Source organism: Syzygium oleosum, unplaced genomic scaffold (genome assembly GCF_021117445.2).
Source record: "Syzygium oleosum isolate NSW1041296 unplaced genomic scaffold, Sole_v2.1 Sole_v2.02, whole genome shotgun sequence".
Lineage (NCBI taxonomy): Eukaryota > Viridiplantae > Streptophyta > Magnoliopsida > Myrtales > Myrtaceae > Syzygium > Syzygium oleosum.
The window spans coordinates 21,153,761-21,170,726 of NW_026607486.1; the positions used below are offsets into that span (position 1 = coordinate 21,153,761).

Sequence of the window (16,966 nt, forward strand, 5' to 3'; positions counted from 1 at the left end):
CACATATCAAATGTTCATGGACTACACCGGGCAAATTAAAACTTTACGAACCACATTGCATGTTGAAAGTTCATGGACTACATAGCGCATTTGATAAAAGTTCATGGGCAATTTGTGTCATTATCCCTAGTTTGATTGATTCACATGTCTTTGAGGAGGACTCCAAACAAATGCGAGCTCATAAATAAATCTGACATTAACTATGGGAGGACGAAGCTTTGTTTATTCTGTAAGATGGTCCGGACGGACTAAAAGGCGCAAAGCGTCAACCGTTGGAGTGCGGAAGCACCTACGCACGCTCATTATTCGGCATCTTTTGCACATAGAAAGGTCAACGATTCTCTCATTTTAACAAACACCAAGACAAGTCCTCTCCATTAGGCTGTACCTACCATTTCCATGTGCCGACTCGTTCTCTTGCTGCATAATCAACGCCATTAATCACCCGAGCCCGTGGACTCGGTCGACGAGCGCTACGAAACGAGTCGCAATCGCAAGACCAAATCGCGGTTTACTTTCACGCGCCGATTGAATTTCGATGCGTCTCGATAAGGGACACGGAATGGCACTACCCCAGAATTTGCATTGTCATGTCAATTCGAAGTTTTCAATGATGTGTACTTCTAAATTCGGCCGGCATTTTTTTATATTTTCAAGGCGATTCGAAGTACCAAAGGCCCCCCTCCGAGCGCGCACCAACTTCCTTGAGTACGAGTCAAATCGATCGAATTCCTAACTTTCCCCGAGTTGCACACCACAATGCACGCAGTTTCTAATTCTTTGCTAGATCCCGAATATATGCCGAGTTAAATTAATTTCAAACGATTGGAAAAAAAAGAAAGAAGAGCTCCAAAAATAAAATAAAAAAGACATAAATAAAATGGGTTTTATTAAATGTGACCAATTCATTAGACTCATCAAACGAACAAGACAATCGCCATCTCCTAAAACGCGTCCCACCTCTGCTCTCTCTCTCTCTCTCTCTCTCTTCTTCTTCTTCTCTCTCTGTCTGCAGAGGAGCGCACATTTCGTCGGCGATCCTTCGATTCTCCGACACCAATCTCTGCATCCGTCGCCCGGTTTTTTGTCTCGCCGGAGCTCGCTCGCTCGCACGCATGAGACTCTGTCCGGAGATCCATGGCGCCTCGTCGTAGCTCGTTCCTCCTCGGGTTCTTGAGCCACGCATTGCTCAGATCTCTCCGCTTCCGCCGACAGGGCCGTGTCCTCCCGTCGATGCCGATCTAGCGAGCCCCGACCTCGTCCAAATCGCGGACCTCCGACGATTCAGTCTATTCCTTCCTCCCTCCTACCCCTCCTCCTCCGCCTCCGCCTCCGGCGCCGCCGCCGCCGTCGTCCCTCCCCCTTCCTTCCCCGCAATGAAGCCCAACAGCAGATTCTTCACGATCGGGCTCGTCACCTCGTGGTACTCGTCCAACATCGGCGTCCTCCTGCTCAACAAGTACCTGCTGAGCAATTACGGGTTCAAGTACCCCATCTTCCTCACCATGTGCCACATGACCGCCTGCTCCTTGCTCAGCTACATCGCCATCGCGTGGATGAAGATGGTCCCGATGCAGACCATTCGATCCCGGGTCCAGTTCCTCAAGATCGCGACCCTCAGCCTCGTGTTCTGCGTGTCGGTCGTCCTCGGCAACGTGTCCCTCCGGTTCCTGCCCGTGTCCTTCAACCAGGCGATCGGGGCCACCACGCCGTTCTTCACCGCGGTCTTCGCCTACCTCATGACGCTGAAGAGGGAGGCTTGGCTCACGTACATAACTCTGGTTCCTGTGGTTACCGGGGTTATCATCGCCAGTGGGGTATGTCGAGCCAATTTTTGCGCCATCTACTTCATTGTATATGCAAAATTTGTGATCAATAACGTGGGTGCGGTGATTATCTAGCTGAAGTTCCCGAACTGCATTTTCTGTTTTTGGCATGCGGATGCAGTGCATCATCTGGACATCGGTTATATTGTGGGAAAATGTTAATAGTTAGTAGATACCAAAACAATTAGGGTGGGATCAGGCAGCCTATGCAGCCATTCTTCAGATGGTGAGATTTGGGACATTGAATTTATGATTGTGTGAGTTGGGATAAATAGCACTATGGAAGTTTCTGGTATAAGGAAGGTTGTGTTGGATCAAAAGTTATTCTTGCTTCACCTGTAGATTTACAGCTTTACTTGTTGGTTGTTAGAGGTACTCGACAGTAGAAACATTCTGTTGACTTCGGTAGGGGGTTAGGGAGGGATCAGTCAGTGCGCGAACTGGATTGATTTTGCGTTGTAAATCTTGCTTAGGCAGGAAAAAAAGATAGATTAAGATTTTTAATCAAAATTACATGTGCGGTTTTCCTCTTAACTTATATTCCTAAATGTGAAGACATTCACCTATTTTAAGAGATGTCTCTCTAGTGTTCCTTCTTTCGGGTTACTTGGCAAATAGAAGAGAAGGGAAGAGATGAATAGAGTAATGGGTGATTCATGTTAAAAACCTTTGTCTTTTCCTGTATGCGGAAATGCAAATTGTCATATGAGGAAAGATGGGCTAAGTGTATGCTTCCATTGGGGTGCTAAGATGCTGTTCGAGAGGGAGATTTGATGGATGCAAAATGCGCTCGATATCTATCTCTTTTCATGTGTCCCAGCCACTAAAATTTTCATTCATTTGAATAAACAGCAATAGCAACAAAGTGGGGTCCCCATTTGCATACATTTGCATGATATTGTCTGATTCTATTGACAAAGGCCTCTTTTCCACAAGCAATGGCATATGCTTAGGAGGAGCTTTTTGCTAATGCAAAAGATTTGTGTCCCATTTCATGACGAAATTCTCAGATTGGCTTCGCGGGAACCTATTTTTCCAATGAAAACTAACATTAGAATGCTTATGGCTTTTATCACTCTTGCAATCTTAATTTGAAAACCTACAAATTTGTAGAGCTTCTCTTTTCTGTCATGGACATTGTCTTTTCAGTGGAATCATCGTAATACTCATAACTCTTAGTTCCATATGGCTTCAGGGTGAACCAAGTTTCCATCTATTTGGCTTTATCATGTGTGTGGCAGCTACTGCAGCACGGGCATTGAAATCTGTTCTGCAAGGGATCCTCCTTTCTTCTGAAGGGTAGGTGCTCTCTCTCTTCACCCCCCCTCCTCTCTCTTTCCTTCTTGTTTGTGCGGTCCCTGCATGGCTTAGTGTTGCATTCTGCACTGTGTTAGAAATATAATTGAAGGTGAGAGGAATTTTCTACAGGGAGAAGCTGAATTCTATGAATCTGTTATTATACATGGCTCCCATAGCTGTGGTGTTTCTCCTCCCCGCAACCCTTATCATGGAAGAAAATGTGGTTGGCATTACTCTAGCTTTGGCAAGAGAAGATTTTAGGATCATTTGGTATCTGCTTTTCAATTCATCACTCGCGTATTTTGTCAACTTGACCAACTTTTTGGTCACAAAACATACCAGTGCTCTGACTCTCCAGGTACCAATTTCTTCTTGTTATGCATTCTTTTAGTTTTGTGGTTAGATATTGGCTGCCTTCGCTCCTGTTCAATTCTGTTCTATTTGAAAAAGAGAAGGTGGTCCTTGGTGCAAAAACATGGTGTTGATTGTAGAGGATCTATTGGAGTCCACTTGAAAAGTCTAGTATGTGTTCAAATTTTATTTTCTGTGGATACCTATTCATTGGTGAGAGCACTTTGTGTATCATCAGATTATCTCTCGTGTACCCTCGTTGGTATAGACTGTTCCTAGATAAGTACTGTATGAAAGGGCATAAAGAAGTGATTGTATCATTTTTATGCAAGCAGTTAAGTGGACTTGACAACCCTATCTGAAGGGGATAAAGGAGTGATTTATCGATCATTATCGACTGATTACTGATGTAAATAATGAAAAAGAAGCTTATGGAGACTGTTTATCCACTGAACCTAGGAGACTTTAATTTGTGGAGGTCCTTGACAAGTATGTATTAATAGGGAATGGAGTTGTTGGCTAACTATCAGCTTGAAATCGAGGAACTTGTCCTGTTGGGCTCTACAAATTATATAACTAGGGATGAGCTGTGTAAGGTCCTATCTTGTGTAGCTAATTCTGTTCCCTATGGCCAGACATGCTTTTAGGATATCGACGAATTAGGCAGTTCGTGGTCCTATGATTCACCCTGAATTTTACTGGTTCTGATAAAAATAATGTCTCAAATATTGCGGAATCTTTAATATTTAAATGATTTTGTTCCAAGAACAGCATTTTCTTAGTGCTATGGTCAATCTAAAGTATTGATTTTTAAACACTTCTTGGGCTATATATAGGTATTGTTGGTCAGTGAAGTTGGTTATGTTGGGCCAAATACTGTTTCTAGTTTTATCCTTTTCTTTTAAGAATATATGGGTGTCTCTGTTCATATGAATTTGTTATTTAATCATATCCAATGGATGAGGCTATGTGCTGTTTTGAGCTATTTGGTGGAGGGAATTTATTCTTTCTCTATTCACATTCTGGAATTTTGTGTACGTGTTCCTTTTCTCTTCCATTTTTATTAGCGGGGGAAGGAAGGGCAGGGGAGTTGTGTCGACATATTGGCATTAAACAAGTTGCTTCTTCATATACTGAACATCCATTAATGATGTTGCCTAGGCTTGGGAATACCATCCTTAGTGATGTTTATTTATCCTTTAATTGGACTTGGAATGACCAACAGGATTAAACGGAAGAGTTTCTAAGAATTGGTTGTTCTTTCAGGTGCTGGGAAATGCAAAAGGCGCTGTAGCAGTGGTGGTGTCAATCTTGATTTTCAGGAATCCTGTCTCCGTCACAGGAATGCTCGGCTACTCCTTAACCGTCATAGGAGTTATACTCTACAGTGAAGCCAAAAAGAGGAGCAAATCGTAATTATTCAACGAAGAATTAGCCTCAAATTTGTTTTCCAGCACGGGCTATTTAGTGGAGGCAAGTTGGGCTTGTGCTAGCGGCTGGTGAAGGTTTCGCCTATCATTCTATTTTTTCCCCCCTGGAAGCCTGGAGATGGTTTCCAATGTGTTAGCAACACTTAGACAAGAATTAGTCCAAAGTAGAAAATTCAATAAGTGAATGATTTGTCTCTTATATTTCCAGTTTTTGGGGTTGTGGAGATACATCATTTTCTTTTATATTCTTTTATAGAGGCTGTAGAATTGTGTATCAACACAACCAATCTGTTATTGACGTTTCTTACAGTGATTAATTAATGAAAGGAGCTTATGATTTTAATTCGTCTGCTCATTTATGTTTTGAATTCCTCGTTTCTTTCGGACAGAGATTGTGGTCTAGTAGAAATTTTGCAGTACAGTTAATTATGCGCGGAGCACAAGTGAAAATTTTGCAGTATTAAAATGCTCACCAGATAGTATCTTCAGACGGTACACTGGTTGGAGTGGCCAAGTCTTGTCCCGGAACTTTTGATGCATGACCTTCTTTCACTTATTTTTAAAAAATTTCAAATAAGAGTTTGAAATGTCCTTATTTTCTCAAATAAAGGCCAAATAAAGGCCTGAACTGAATTTTATTTCAGAAAAAGGTATGAAGTGGCCATGGAAGAAGGGCCTGACCTCGCTGACCTACTAATTATTCTGGCTGGTCAAGAGCATTTTCATCCAAAGAAAAATTGGTTAATTCCAGAAAAAAGCACCAATTTTAGGTCGGAGGATAATTCTGACCCGAACTTTTTTTTGTCTTATAAAAAAGTACTAACTTTACGTCGAGTGACAATTCTGGCCCAACTTTTTTTTGTCTCATAAAAAATCATCAACTTTCACCCTGATCCCAAATTTGGCCCCCCGTTGACTTTCTGTATAAATTCACCATTGTTTGAGAAAAAAAGTTATGGTGGTGAGCCTGACGAATCTCGTCTATGGTGTCTGTCGACAAGCGGTGGTCTACAATTTCAGATTATGATAAAATGATGAAATCTGGCTATAAAGATTCAATCTAGAGATATTTTTCACTTGCTGGTGAAGTGAAGAAAACGAACAGTTTCACTGTTATTCTTCAAGCTGTGGCTCAGAGAATAAGATAATAAATAGTATTTTAAATCTAGTTAGCAAATCACGTAGATTTATTGCTAAGGTGGAATATTCAAGTTGGATAATCAAGGGTTTTAAGTCAACGGGGGGGGGGGGGGGGCATATTTGGGATCAGGGTGAAAGTTGGTGCTTTTTTACGAGACAAAAAAAAGTTGAGACCAGAATTATCACTCGACCTAAAGTTTGTGCTTTTTTATGGGACAAAAAAAAGTTCGGGCCAGAATTGTCAATTGTCTCTCGACCTAAAGTTGGTGTTTTTTTTTTAATTAACCCAAGACAAATTTAACCTAAATTTTAGTTAAATTAGATTAAAAATTAAAAAAGATAAAAAAAATTTTAAAAAGAAGAAATACGGGCTGGAGGGCTGGGGCTGCTGCCCCATCGCCGGTGAGGTGTCGGTGACACCTCAGCAAGGGCTAGCGACCCCGCCAGCCATGGCCGACACCCCACAAGTTGATGGCTTGGTTTTTTTTTTTTTTGTGTGTTTTTTTAAAGTTCTAGCATTTTTTTTCTTTTTTGAGTTTGTCTTTTTATGAAAAAAATTTGAATATTTTAACCTAAATTAAATAAAATTTTGTGTAAAAATTAGGATTCGAATCAAAATGATGTCGTTTTACTTTAGTTAATCTTAACACCATGTAAAACACCACATGGGAGAGATAAAATATGCAAAAAAAAAATCAACATTTTCAGTTAGCCAAATTGGACAAAATTAGTGGAAAGACTCGATCTTGACACAAAATCGAGTCCCGGGAGAGAGCCTACAAGCCCTCGCCACCACTAATGAGAGTCACCTCGCCGAGGTCCTTGTTGGCCGCGGGCAAGGCAATCCTCGCCCAAATCTGGCGAGGGCTGCGGCCAGGCAATCCTCGCCCAAATTTGGCGAGGGCTAGCCTTGCCTGTGGCTGGCGAGGTCGGCCCTCACCTATGGCCTTTGAGGGTGGCCTCGCCCCACCCTCTCTAGGTATCACCGGCGGCAAGCTATTAATTGAGATCGGCCAGCGACGAAAGGAAAGAAAAAAATAGAAAAAGGAAAAAAAAGTAAAGAACAAAATGCCGTAGAACAACCGATGAGATCATGCTCTTTTTTGAAACTGATATGATCACTTCAGGCCCTTATTTGAAACAAGATTCACTTCAAGCTCTTATTTGAAATAAGATACACTTTAGGCTTTTATTTGAAAAGTAATAATACTTCATACCTTTATTTGAAACAATGTCCAATTTAGATATTTATTTGAGAAAAAGTGGATACTTCGGCTCTTTATTGGAATTTTTCCTTTAGTTTTCTATCATAACGAGTGAGTGAGATTCAGAGTGATGTTTGCTTCAATGATACAACCCATTTCTATCTGTGATGTAACTCAGATGTCGATTTTATTGAATTTGCCATCAGTTTTTCATACTAATCAGTCAAAACCTGATGCTCCACCTAGTAGGGTTATCACTAAAGGAAGGGCTTTAAATCTAAATGAAATTTGACATTGGAGGGTCCTTCTCTACTGTCAGGTAGCCATGGAAAAGGCAGCTCACAAACTTTGCTGCTCATCTGGGAAACTACAGTTTTCTTAGGAAAAAGGGAAGCAATAAGTGCACTAGAAGTCCTAAAACTTATTAAGAAAGTGCAATTGAGTCTTAAAACTTTCAAAAAAATGCAATCAAGTCCTAAAACTTGTCACGAAAGTGCAATCAAGTCCTAAAACTTTCAAAAAGTGCAAACAAGTCCTAAAACTTGTCACGAAAGTGCAAATAAATCTTAAAACTTATCAAATTGATTCAATCAAGTCCTTCCATTGATTGTACTTTTTGAAAATTTTAAGACTTGATTGCACCTTTGTGATAAGTTTTAAGACTTGTTTGAACTTTCGTAATAAGTTTTAAAACTTATTTGCACTTTTTGAAACTTTTAGGACTCAATTTCACTCTCATAACAAGTTTTAGGACATAATTGCACATTATAAAAATTTTAGGACTCAATTATATTTTCGTAACAAGTTTTAAGACTTTGAACGCACTTATCCCAAAAGGGACATAAGCCGTGAAATTTCAGTAGCACAAGTTTGCAAACGAAAAGCAAACTGCAACGTGATTGTCCGAAATACATCTCTGCAGGTAAATAAAAATGTCAATTCACAACCTTGGACTCTGAATTGCATATAATCCATCACAACTTAAGAAAGGGCTTGTCACAGGATTTTTGGAAAGCGGGAACGGAGGAACCAAGTCCATTAGTTCCCCCACAAGATGATCAAGCTAGACAAACAAAAGGCACACATCAAGACCGACCAAATAACCGATCAAGAAACATCATAATCAAGTTCATTTTAAGCTTCTGGAATTGACGCTGCAGCTCGTTTCATTGATGCAGACTTGATGAGATGGTTATAGCTTCCTTTCTCCTTAAAAAGCTGGGAAAAGTGGTGTTTGCAGTACAAGATGCCCTCCAGAGCTGCATAGTTTGATGGGGTTATGGGGCAACCTCCATGAGAGCACTTGAAACATGATTTGTGATAGGATTGGCTCTCCACTGTTACCTGCAAATTTTTTGTTAATAAACATAGGAGTTAGCCACGCAGTTAGGGAATATAAGTCGAGCCATTAGAATAAACAAAAATTTGAAGCAGAGGAATAAAGAAATCAACTAGAAAGCTGTTATAATGCAACTTAAAGCACCTACAATCATTCTACAAGAAGAAATGTTACACTGATGAGAAATCTATTGCAAGAAAGGCACATGCTAAGGAGAAGTTTAACATTTGTAAAAGAGCAGTTTCTGCTCATGCTGTCCGACAACTCCAACAGGAGTTTCTCCTTGTAAGCATTTAACATGGGTGCTTCAGAGCTCTACAAGAAGGGAAAACAGGAAATGGGAATTCCAGGGGAGACCATAGCTCTATAGAGTAACAGCCATGCTTTCTGTATTCCCTCATCAAACAGACAGATTACCTAGAGAACTCGTGCCACCACAGTTTCCACATTCAAACATTACTCACCGTACCCATCATGCCTTTACCTGTTGAATGCTTGACTAGCAAATATTTTCCCATACAAATATATCAACAATGCAACACAGTAAGGAAAGGACTGCCAAATTTTTTCTGACACTGTATAAAGCAAAAGTCGAGAAGCCCGTAAATGTAAAAAACCTTCAGACAGAAGTAGACGCCTGTCCATTCAAGAACAAGATAGATAAAAACCGTGCGACAATGCATGCAATTACCAACAATGCAAAAACTAGGATTCCGTGTGAAATTACTCGTATAGAAAGCATTACTATCAAACCGGTAGCCTCATAATTGACAACCCATATCAAGACTCTTTGAGACAAGCAAAATGTACCTTCTCCAGTGGATAGGCAGTTTTGCCACAAGTTGCACATTTATCTTGCGTACCAGAAAACATGCTAGCAGCCTTGCTGGGCGATCTAGTCTGTAAAATTAAATGGACTAGCAATGACACTCAGTGATATCTAATAACATGCTATGTTAAATTCACGCACTCATAATTGGCTCAAGTGATCTAATGGAAGTTTACCAGCTCAGGAGTTAACTTCTCAGCTGACTTTGCAGCTGTTGAACACGAATCATTGCAAATTAAGCAGTGTTAAACAACAGCCGGCTGATCACATAAAGAACATGATTTTAATAAAGCACAAGACTTACGTGACTGAAAATTCTTGTTGAAATTACCAGTCTCCTTGAACAGCTGCTCAAAGTGAGGCTTGCAGTAAAGAACTCCTTCCATCGAGTTGTAACTGCTCAGCTGAAATCAAGACATGGATCCTTATAAGGCAAATGCATTTGCTGCATTATCCTTAAAATGCACCTCTAATCTGTGGCAGACCTATGTAATGTCGACTTCGTTTCCCGACAAGGATTTTTGAGTGAACTTCGCCATAAATAGAAGCATAGCAGAGAGCAAAGGAATTATTTTAAACTCAACTATCATCCAGCAGAAGACGATGCTCAAGTACTCGCTCCATGTGCACAGAACAATGAGCAATTACTTGCAATAAACGCAATATCCAAGTTCCTTCTTCTATACTCACGTCTACCAAATATACAAGACAAAGACATTACATCCGCATATAATTGTATCGTCGAACATAAACCAGAGATTGTAAGCCAATGAAAAAATGGCACACCTTTAATGTGCTTTTGCAGTGGCTGCACTTGAAGCAAGACTTGTGGTATGCAACCCCATCTGCGGATAACTGTTCGACAGGATAAACTGTCTTCACGCAAGCCTTGCATTTAACTTGGGTGCCAGTAAATGACATCATCCTTTTGATCCTTTAGATCTACCTCTTCTCTCAATCAGATTCCCCAAAATTCCAACAAAAGTTGCAGACCAGATCGACCAAGTATAAATTGACTCCTGCTTCCTCAACAACAGCTGTACTTCTAGATAAATCAAGCTTAAAATCAGAATGCGGAAACAATGAGAATCAAAGAACACCACAGCCTCTAATGCAAAATGTCCCTCTAATCAACCTTGACGAAAGAAATGATCACTCTAGTCATGAACAAAGAAATGAAGAACCTTGACATGTAAACAATCCGAATCACTGCAAGAACCCATTCGACATAATTAAAGTCAAGTCACTGGAATTGTTAAGGATTGGGTTCTCTGCAAAAGATCTGAAGCTTGTAAAAACACATAGGGGAAAGGATTCTTTGACCAAACGACCAAATCCTATTACTAACAAGTACCCATGGGCAAGGCATAGGACTGCATGTGAAATGGGTTTGAACTAGAAGCTTAAGGATCGAGATCTGACTCGAAAAGGTAAGATGAACATCAACAACTTTAAAGAAATAAAGACGGGTACCTGGAACAGAGGCAAAAGAAGCAGTAAAGGATCGATTTTTCTGCTCCTACGAGCTGCAATGTCGAAGACAGAGAGAGGACGCACCAGAACGGAGCCACGGAAAAAATGGGCGACGGTGATTTATCGCCGAAGAGGATCTTCAGAGAGAGAGAGAGAGAGAGAGAGAGGGAGAAAAGGTCGCTCTTTTTTGCGGAGAGCGGATGCAGCGAACTGGATGATGATGCTGATGATGGTGGTAATAATTTTCTTTTATTTTTTTCCTTTTTGGCCTTCTCTGCTTTTAAGAGAGAGAGAGATGAAAAGAAAAGGAAGGAGGAAAAAATCTGTGAAGTTGGGTGAAAGCAAAAATGGCTCCACGCTCGATCTGCTTCAACCTACGCTCCCTGGCGAATTATGTCTGCCCGTATACAGATGCTCTAGACGGACCTGAGCATGTCCGTCTGAACTTTTCAAATATTAAAATTTGAGGGTATTTTGATATGTTAAAATACGAAACATAATGATATCAATCCGTTATATGCATACACTGAACAGGTAAGACGATCTCAATCGAAAGTTTACTTCTCCTAATAAAGTACCTCTCGATAATCACCACCAAGAATTCATGTCAGCGCAGCCAATCCCAATTTAGAAGAAGCTACACCGTCGATTGCTCCTTGCCCGGAAGAAGAAATGGATTGGAGACGAGTCAAAATTTTTCGACAATAGGGAAAATATACCCAAGACTTTTTCTAAAAATCATGGCTTGATTGAGCATCTCGTGGCTCGGCTCCGGTATCCAGCGGAGCCGAGCCGGGCTCAGCTCGCTTACCCGGTCTTCTTGCGACCCTTTGACCGAAGGAACACGCGGAGCATGACACTCCCTCTCGAAACAGCGGACAATCCATTTCGAGGAGTCGGTCCATGATGATGCCGCAAAGCATATCCTCCACGCGCCTCCACGTCCATGATGATGGTGCCCCCGTCCCATTCATCATCGCTTCTCCTTCCCCGCGTCAGAACATGTTTGCCCGTTTGGCATTTGATTGGCTTTCTTTTCCTTCTTTTCGCAAATGGTATCCGAAATTACGAGGAAATTTCGTTTGGGATTGCTGAAATTTGGCCGAGTATGCAATCGGACCACATGAACTTTGTCATCTTTCACATTACTCAGTACTGAACTGTTCTGATGGAGGAGCCTATGTGAGCTGTAAAGTTCGGTTTTTCAACTCTCGACTGTTGTGCGTGAATTCGCTGCATTGACGAAGAAACACGAGTGCATGCGGTCCATCAACTTTGCACACCCATCAAAAGTCGAGTACTCTTCAGGTGCGCATGATAATGTTTCTATGCCGATGAACTATTTCTATTCAGAAATGGTTCTTTTTTATTCTGTACCCGGAAACAATTTCTAAGCATTTGAAGGCGTTTGGTAACTGTCCAAAATTTCTATTTCTGGGACAGAAAAGAAAAGAAATACGTTTAGTAACTACACAAAATTTCTTTTTATTAATAATATTTTAAATTGTTTAATATTTTTTTTCTTTTTTTTTCTTTCTATCCTTCCTTCTTTGGCCATGGCCGGTCGCCGGCGCCGGCGACCGGCCACAGGCCAGGGCGTCGCGGCCCTCGCCGCCGCCTTGGCCGCCTGCCTCGCCGTCGGCCTCGCCATGGATCGCGACGGCGAGGGTCCAGCCCTCGCCCTCCTCGCCAAGGGGGACCCTTGCCTCCGCCGGCGACCGGCGACCAGCTACAGCCCAAGAAGAGCAACACAAAAAGAAGAAAACAAAAAAAAGAAAAAGAAAAAAAAAACTGATTCTCAAAATTGTGCCTAGAAACAAGAAGCAACTTTTTTTTACTTCTTGTTTCTCTTCCAAAACTGTTTCTGGGCACAAATTTTTGCAAAAATGTGCTCGGAAACAAAAGGTTTACCAAACGCATTTCTGTTTCCAAACTATTTGTGGGAACAAAAGAACAAAAATTTTTACTGTTTGGCACGTTACCAAACGGGTGAAAGAAAGCTGAAGACCCGTGGACAGGTACAGACCCCGTATCGGGATTGTCGGGTTGGGGGTTCGGGACGAGATCGGCCGAAGAATTCGGGCCAGGCCCGAGTTAACAACGGGCCTTCGATGCCCGTGAAGATCCGACTCAGCCCATTCACAACCCAGATTCAATTTCATTTGTTGTCCCCCGTCTCTCTCTCTCTCTCTCTCTCTCTGAGCCTCCATGTGAAGAGGCATGACGAGCAAACCAAATTGAGCTCTTTCGAATCGCTCACTTGGGTATGGTTTTTCTTCTTCTTCCTTCTCGTTTTCTGGTCCTTGACGACGTTGCTTAGGAGCTTCAAGGCGTGACGGTGCTCGATGAGGTTGCTCGCAACGTGCGGCTTTTCGTGTCTGTGCCTAATTCAGTCGAGACCACTTCCCCTCGTGACAGTTTGCGGTTGCTTTGCATGCGATGATTGTAAGAAAAATCCTCAACTTTTTTGTGTTTTGATTGCTAAAGTGTCTGTGTCTGTGTGTATTTTGTAAAATTCCAATTTTGAGAGAGAGAGAGAGAGAGAGAGAGAGAGAGAGAGAGAGAGAGAGAGAGAGAGAGAGAGAGAGAGAGAGAGAGCGCGCGGTGTTATTGTTGCTTGGTCAGATATTGTGTGCGTTTGGAGCAACCTGGACAAATGTGTCGTGTTTAAATCTACATCTCTTTCATTATAGTTGTTTGGTGGGTGCTTTCCGGTGATTTTCAAATTTCTGACTTTGTGGCAAGTTTTGTTGCTGTGCCTTTTTAATTGAGCCCCTCATATTTTAATGTTGGTCGTTGGTGTGCATAGACCAATGTAAGCTGAAGTAATAGATAATGGCCGAGGCCGTGGCCAATACAATGAGAGGTTGTCCATTTTGCATATTACTTCAGGAACTACGTGTCCAGACTGTGTCTTTTAAGACACAAAAACGATGCAATCCTTTGGGCGAATTGGTTTTTCTCTATGATCTGGGGTTTTATCAGTTCTTCTTGCTAAATGAGTTGCTAGACATTTGTGCCAAGTTAGGATCTGAGAACATTCAGTTTGCTGTATAGGATTCCAATAGCCAGGCTGTGCCTGGAAGAGCATTGTTTGCAAACTATACTTGCAGAGTATACTTAGCAAACTATACATGCAGAGTATACTTGGCAACACTGGAATCTCAGTTGAGCATGCTGCTTAACTATGTGGACGATATAAGTTGCGAGGAATGTTTACTTCTTTCAACCTTCCCTTTTCTTCCTTGGGTTTAAATTGAATTACTCTTGCATTATCATGAACCGCAGTTCCTCCCATGTACGTGCACTTGGCATGTCCATGGAAACATTCCCTCGCACACGGGAATGGGCACGTACCTTTTCCTTTATCTTTCGTCATGTAGTAGAAACTCTATTTATTCAGTGCTCTGAAGATTGTCTTTATCAGTTGGCATGCTTTCGTGTTCCTTCATAACTCGGTCGTTGTTTGCATTGATTATGCTGCTCTTATTCATGTCTCGACAAAGTCTTATTTTCTTATATGTTTCTTCTGTTTGCAGAATCTTCTTTCCTACTACTTTTGAATGAGTGGGGCTATGGAGTTATTAATAGTATCAATGATGCATTTGAAGTGAAAATTTTAACTCTGTGCTGTTGCCACGGCTGGAAGTCAACAACTTTAAACTTTAAGCTAATAATCCCAACTGTGGTGAAGATATGTGGTTGAGCTCATCACATACAGTGCCAAAGTCAAAAGCATACTGGACACCAGACCTCCATAAAGTATTTGTTGATATCTGTCTGGAGCAGGTTAATGGAGGGAACAGGCCAGGGACATATTTTACAAGAGAGGGATGGATGAATATTGTTGAACTATTTCATGAAAGAACCGGAATAAGTTATGATAGGAAGCAGATGAAGAGCCATTGGGATGTGATGAGGGAACAGTGGAAAGTATGGTGCAAGCTAACTGGTACTGGTTTTATGAAATGGGACCGGAGCTCCAACAAGTTTGGAGCTACTGAAAAAGAGTGGGCTCTGTATGTTAAGGTACGAAAATGAATTAACTCTTTTATCCTTACCATTTACTTCGGAAAATGGAGAGATATAAAGACATACATTACTTGATTTGTCCCAGGCAAACCCAGCAGCTGCGCAATTTCAGTTTAAGGAACTCCAGTTTGTAGACAAATTGGAAATCATATTCGATGGAGCAATAAGTAAGACAGATGCAGGACTTCTCACTCCATGTAGGCACAAAGGTGGTTCAGTGACCTCCCCCTTGCAAACAGAAGGTCAAGCCATAACAATGAAGGCGCCTAAAATTGAGGCTGTACATGAACTTGATATAAGCAGTGGGTCAGATGGTGACCTGGATACATACAGCGAAACAAGTCCTGGTAGACAAAACTCGTGCTTACCGGCTCTCAAACCAAAAGCTAAGTGGACACCTGATTGTCACAAGATATTTGTTGATCTCTGCACAGAACAGACATTGAAGGGTAATGAATGTAGGATGTATCTTACCGAGGAAGGCTGGAGACATGTTATCAGATCATTTAACCTCAAGACTGGTCTTTCGCTTGATAAGAAGCAATTGGAGAATCATTGGGACCTAACTAAGCAGCAGTGGAGTATCTGGTGTAAGCTGGTTGGTGACAGTAGGATGAAATGGGATCCAAATACAAAGAGATTTGGTGCGACTGAAGATGATTGGAACAACTATATACAGGTATTCTAATGAGCTCATTTTACTTGTTCTACTTATGTGAAAGTGGAGACACGGGAGAGAGAGAGAGAGAGAGAGAGAGGTTCTGATAGTGCTATGTATCCAATGCAGGAAAACCCAGAATCTGCACAATTTCGGTATAAAGAACTTTATCTGACTGACCAGCTGGAAGTCCTCTTCGGTGGAAGAAGAGACTCCAGAGAGCCAGAACCGCCAAGGAAACATAGGAGGCTAAATGTTAGTTCAATCACCTCAACCGTGCATACTGCAGAGCCAGAAATCGCCAAATCAGAACTGAGAAAGGAGCATTTGAGTGATGCAGTTGAATCAAGGAGCACTGCGACCATGCAGAGGAACGCTGCGAGTCTTGCAACAGGCAGAAACAAACTAAATTATAGTATTGGTGAATGCATCGAGTGTCTTGATGAGATGGACAATGTGGAGCAGGGAAGTGACCTATATTTGTTCGCATTGGAGGTCTTCCTGAAGCGGGAATATAGAGAAATCTTCCTACAGCTGAAGAAGCCCAGCGTGCGGATTGCATGGTTGCAGCGCCTCCAGTCAGTTGATCCATCTATTGACTAAGTGCAACCAAACTCTTGCGTGCTTTTTGTTTTGTGAGAAACAACAGAATCAGCTATTAGAAGTTCAATACATGGCAATTGAAGCGAGCCTCTTGATGTAAATTGCTTGTACTGGTGCAATGTAGACTGAAGGATAAAGGTGGTTTGGGTTTAAGAACTCATTGATTTTTCTCACTAAAGGATGAAGTCAAGAGCGGAATGAGAAGAGAAGTGTACCCTTACAATCGAGGGATTGGGTCATGAGATATCAATCCTGATGTTGTGTGCCTGTCCATCCGGCATGGATCTTGTATTAATTTCGCGCGTAAATCCTGCAGTTATGAAGCAAGTCATGAACTGTATGAGCTGATGGGGTCAGGATCCCCCCTTGCATGGCTTGTGCCTCAGCTAAATTTCTCTATTTTCTGATTGCTTGATCCATTTCTCTTGAATCTTGATCATCTTAAGAAATTTGCAGATATGCGAATCGCATGTACCATTGCAGTTCTAGTGCATTCCTCTTGATTTGTGGCACTTGTCGTGATTAGTTTCGACTATTTACACGCCGGTAGTGAAATTGGTACTCCTGAGTCCTCCCAGCCCCAGTTCAAAGGAATCCAATGATCAAGCATTCAAATTGCATTGGGTTGGGATTCACTGAACGTCCAGTCGAGGGGAATAGGTCTACATACTTTCCAAAAGTGAACCAAAGTAAGCATAGCATATTATGAAGGAATTGCAACAGAGACCGAAGGGCAATTGTTTACGAGACTTGGCCTTGGAATTCAACTTAATTATCTTTA

The 16,966-nt window shown here is 41.6% G+C and overlaps 3 protein-coding genes across 6 annotated transcripts; 2 read left to right on the forward strand and 1 right to left on the reverse strand.

Moving 5' to 3' along the window:
* Positions 1–921: 921 nt before the first annotated feature.
* Positions 922–5,249, forward strand: LOC115673219 (probable sugar phosphate/phosphate translocator At3g11320). The gene is made up of 4 exons (XM_030595319.2): positions 922–1,817; positions 3,022–3,125; positions 3,255–3,483; positions 4,743–5,249. Exons 1-4 carry the CDS (start codon positions 1,377–1,379, stop codon positions 4,890–4,892), a joined length of 924 nt encoding a protein of 307 aa, XP_030451179.1. The 5' UTR covers positions 922–1,376; the 3' UTR covers positions 4,893–5,249.
* A 2,838-nt stretch (positions 5,250–8,087) lies between these two features.
* Positions 8,088–11,142, reverse strand: LOC115673311 (LIM domain-containing protein WLIM2b). 2 transcript variants are annotated; one of them, XM_030595445.2, is made up of 6 exons: positions 10,893–11,142; positions 10,206–10,456; positions 9,724–9,823; positions 9,596–9,630; positions 9,401–9,490; positions 8,088–8,595 (listed from the first exon to the last, which is right to left on the reverse strand). In XM_030595445.2, exons 2-6 carry the CDS (start codon positions 10,341–10,343, stop codon positions 8,386–8,388), a joined length of 573 nt encoding a protein of 190 aa, XP_030451305.1. In that variant the 5' UTR covers positions 10,344–10,456; positions 10,893–11,142; the 3' UTR covers positions 8,088–8,385. The 2 variants fall into 2 exon arrangements, with proteins under 2 accessions (XP_030451305.1, XP_030451304.1); XM_030595444.2 differs by having other exon boundaries at positions 10,206–10,464; positions 10,893–11,140.
* A 1,893-nt stretch (positions 11,143–13,035) lies between these two features.
* On the forward strand, positions 13,036–16,615 carry LOC115673307 (L10-interacting MYB domain-containing protein). 3 transcript variants are annotated; one of them, XM_030595437.2, is made up of 4 exons: positions 13,036–13,156; positions 14,432–14,921; positions 15,010–15,603; positions 15,712–16,615. In XM_030595437.2, exons 2-4 carry the CDS (start codon positions 14,589–14,591, stop codon positions 16,183–16,185), a joined length of 1,401 nt encoding a protein of 466 aa, XP_030451297.1. In that variant the 5' UTR covers positions 13,036–13,156; positions 14,432–14,588; the 3' UTR covers positions 16,186–16,615. The 3 variants fall into 3 exon arrangements, with proteins under 3 accessions (XP_030451297.1, XP_056164828.1, XP_030451296.1); XM_056308853.1 differs by having other exon boundaries at positions 13,112–13,242; XM_030595436.2 differs by having other exon boundaries at positions 13,142–13,337.
* The last annotated feature ends 351 nt before the right edge of the window (positions 16,616–16,966 follow it).

Excerpts from the sequence above, each read along its gene's own strand:
- LOC115673311 (XM_030595445.2), bottom strand. The coding sequence starts at position 10,343 with ATGATGTCATTTACTGGCACCCAAGTTAAATGCAAGGCTTGCGTGAAG. Across the intron at positions 9,824-10,205 it reads ACTGCAAAAGCACATTAAAG|CTGAGCAGTTACAACTCGAT; the intron begins GTGTGCCATTTT and ends TCTTGATTTCAG. Across the intron at positions 9,631-9,723 it reads CAACAAGAATTTTCAGTCAC|CTGCAAAGTCAGCTGAGAAG; the intron begins GTAAGTCTTGTG and ends CGTGTTCAACAG.
- LOC115673219 (XM_030595319.2), top strand. The coding sequence starts at position 1,377 with ATGAAGCCCAACAGCAGATTCTTCACGATCGGGCTCGTCACCTCGTGG. Across the intron at positions 1,818-3,021 it reads GGGTTATCATCGCCAGTGGG|GGTGAACCAAGTTTCCATCT; the intron begins GTATGTCGAGCC and ends ATATGGCTTCAG. Across the intron at positions 3,126-3,254 it reads ATCCTCCTTTCTTCTGAAGG|GGAGAAGCTGAATTCTATGA; the intron begins GTAGGTGCTCTC and ends AATTTTCTACAG.
- LOC115673307 (XM_030595437.2), top strand. The coding sequence starts at position 14,589 with ATGTGGTTGAGCTCATCACATACAGTGCCAAAGTCAAAAGCATACTGG. Across the intron at positions 14,922-15,009 it reads AGTGGGCTCTGTATGTTAAG|GCAAACCCAGCAGCTGCGCA; the intron begins GTACGAAAATGA and ends GATTTGTCCCAG. Across the intron at positions 15,604-15,711 it reads ATTGGAACAACTATATACAG|GAAAACCCAGAATCTGCACA; the intron begins GTATTCTAATGA and ends TATCCAATGCAG.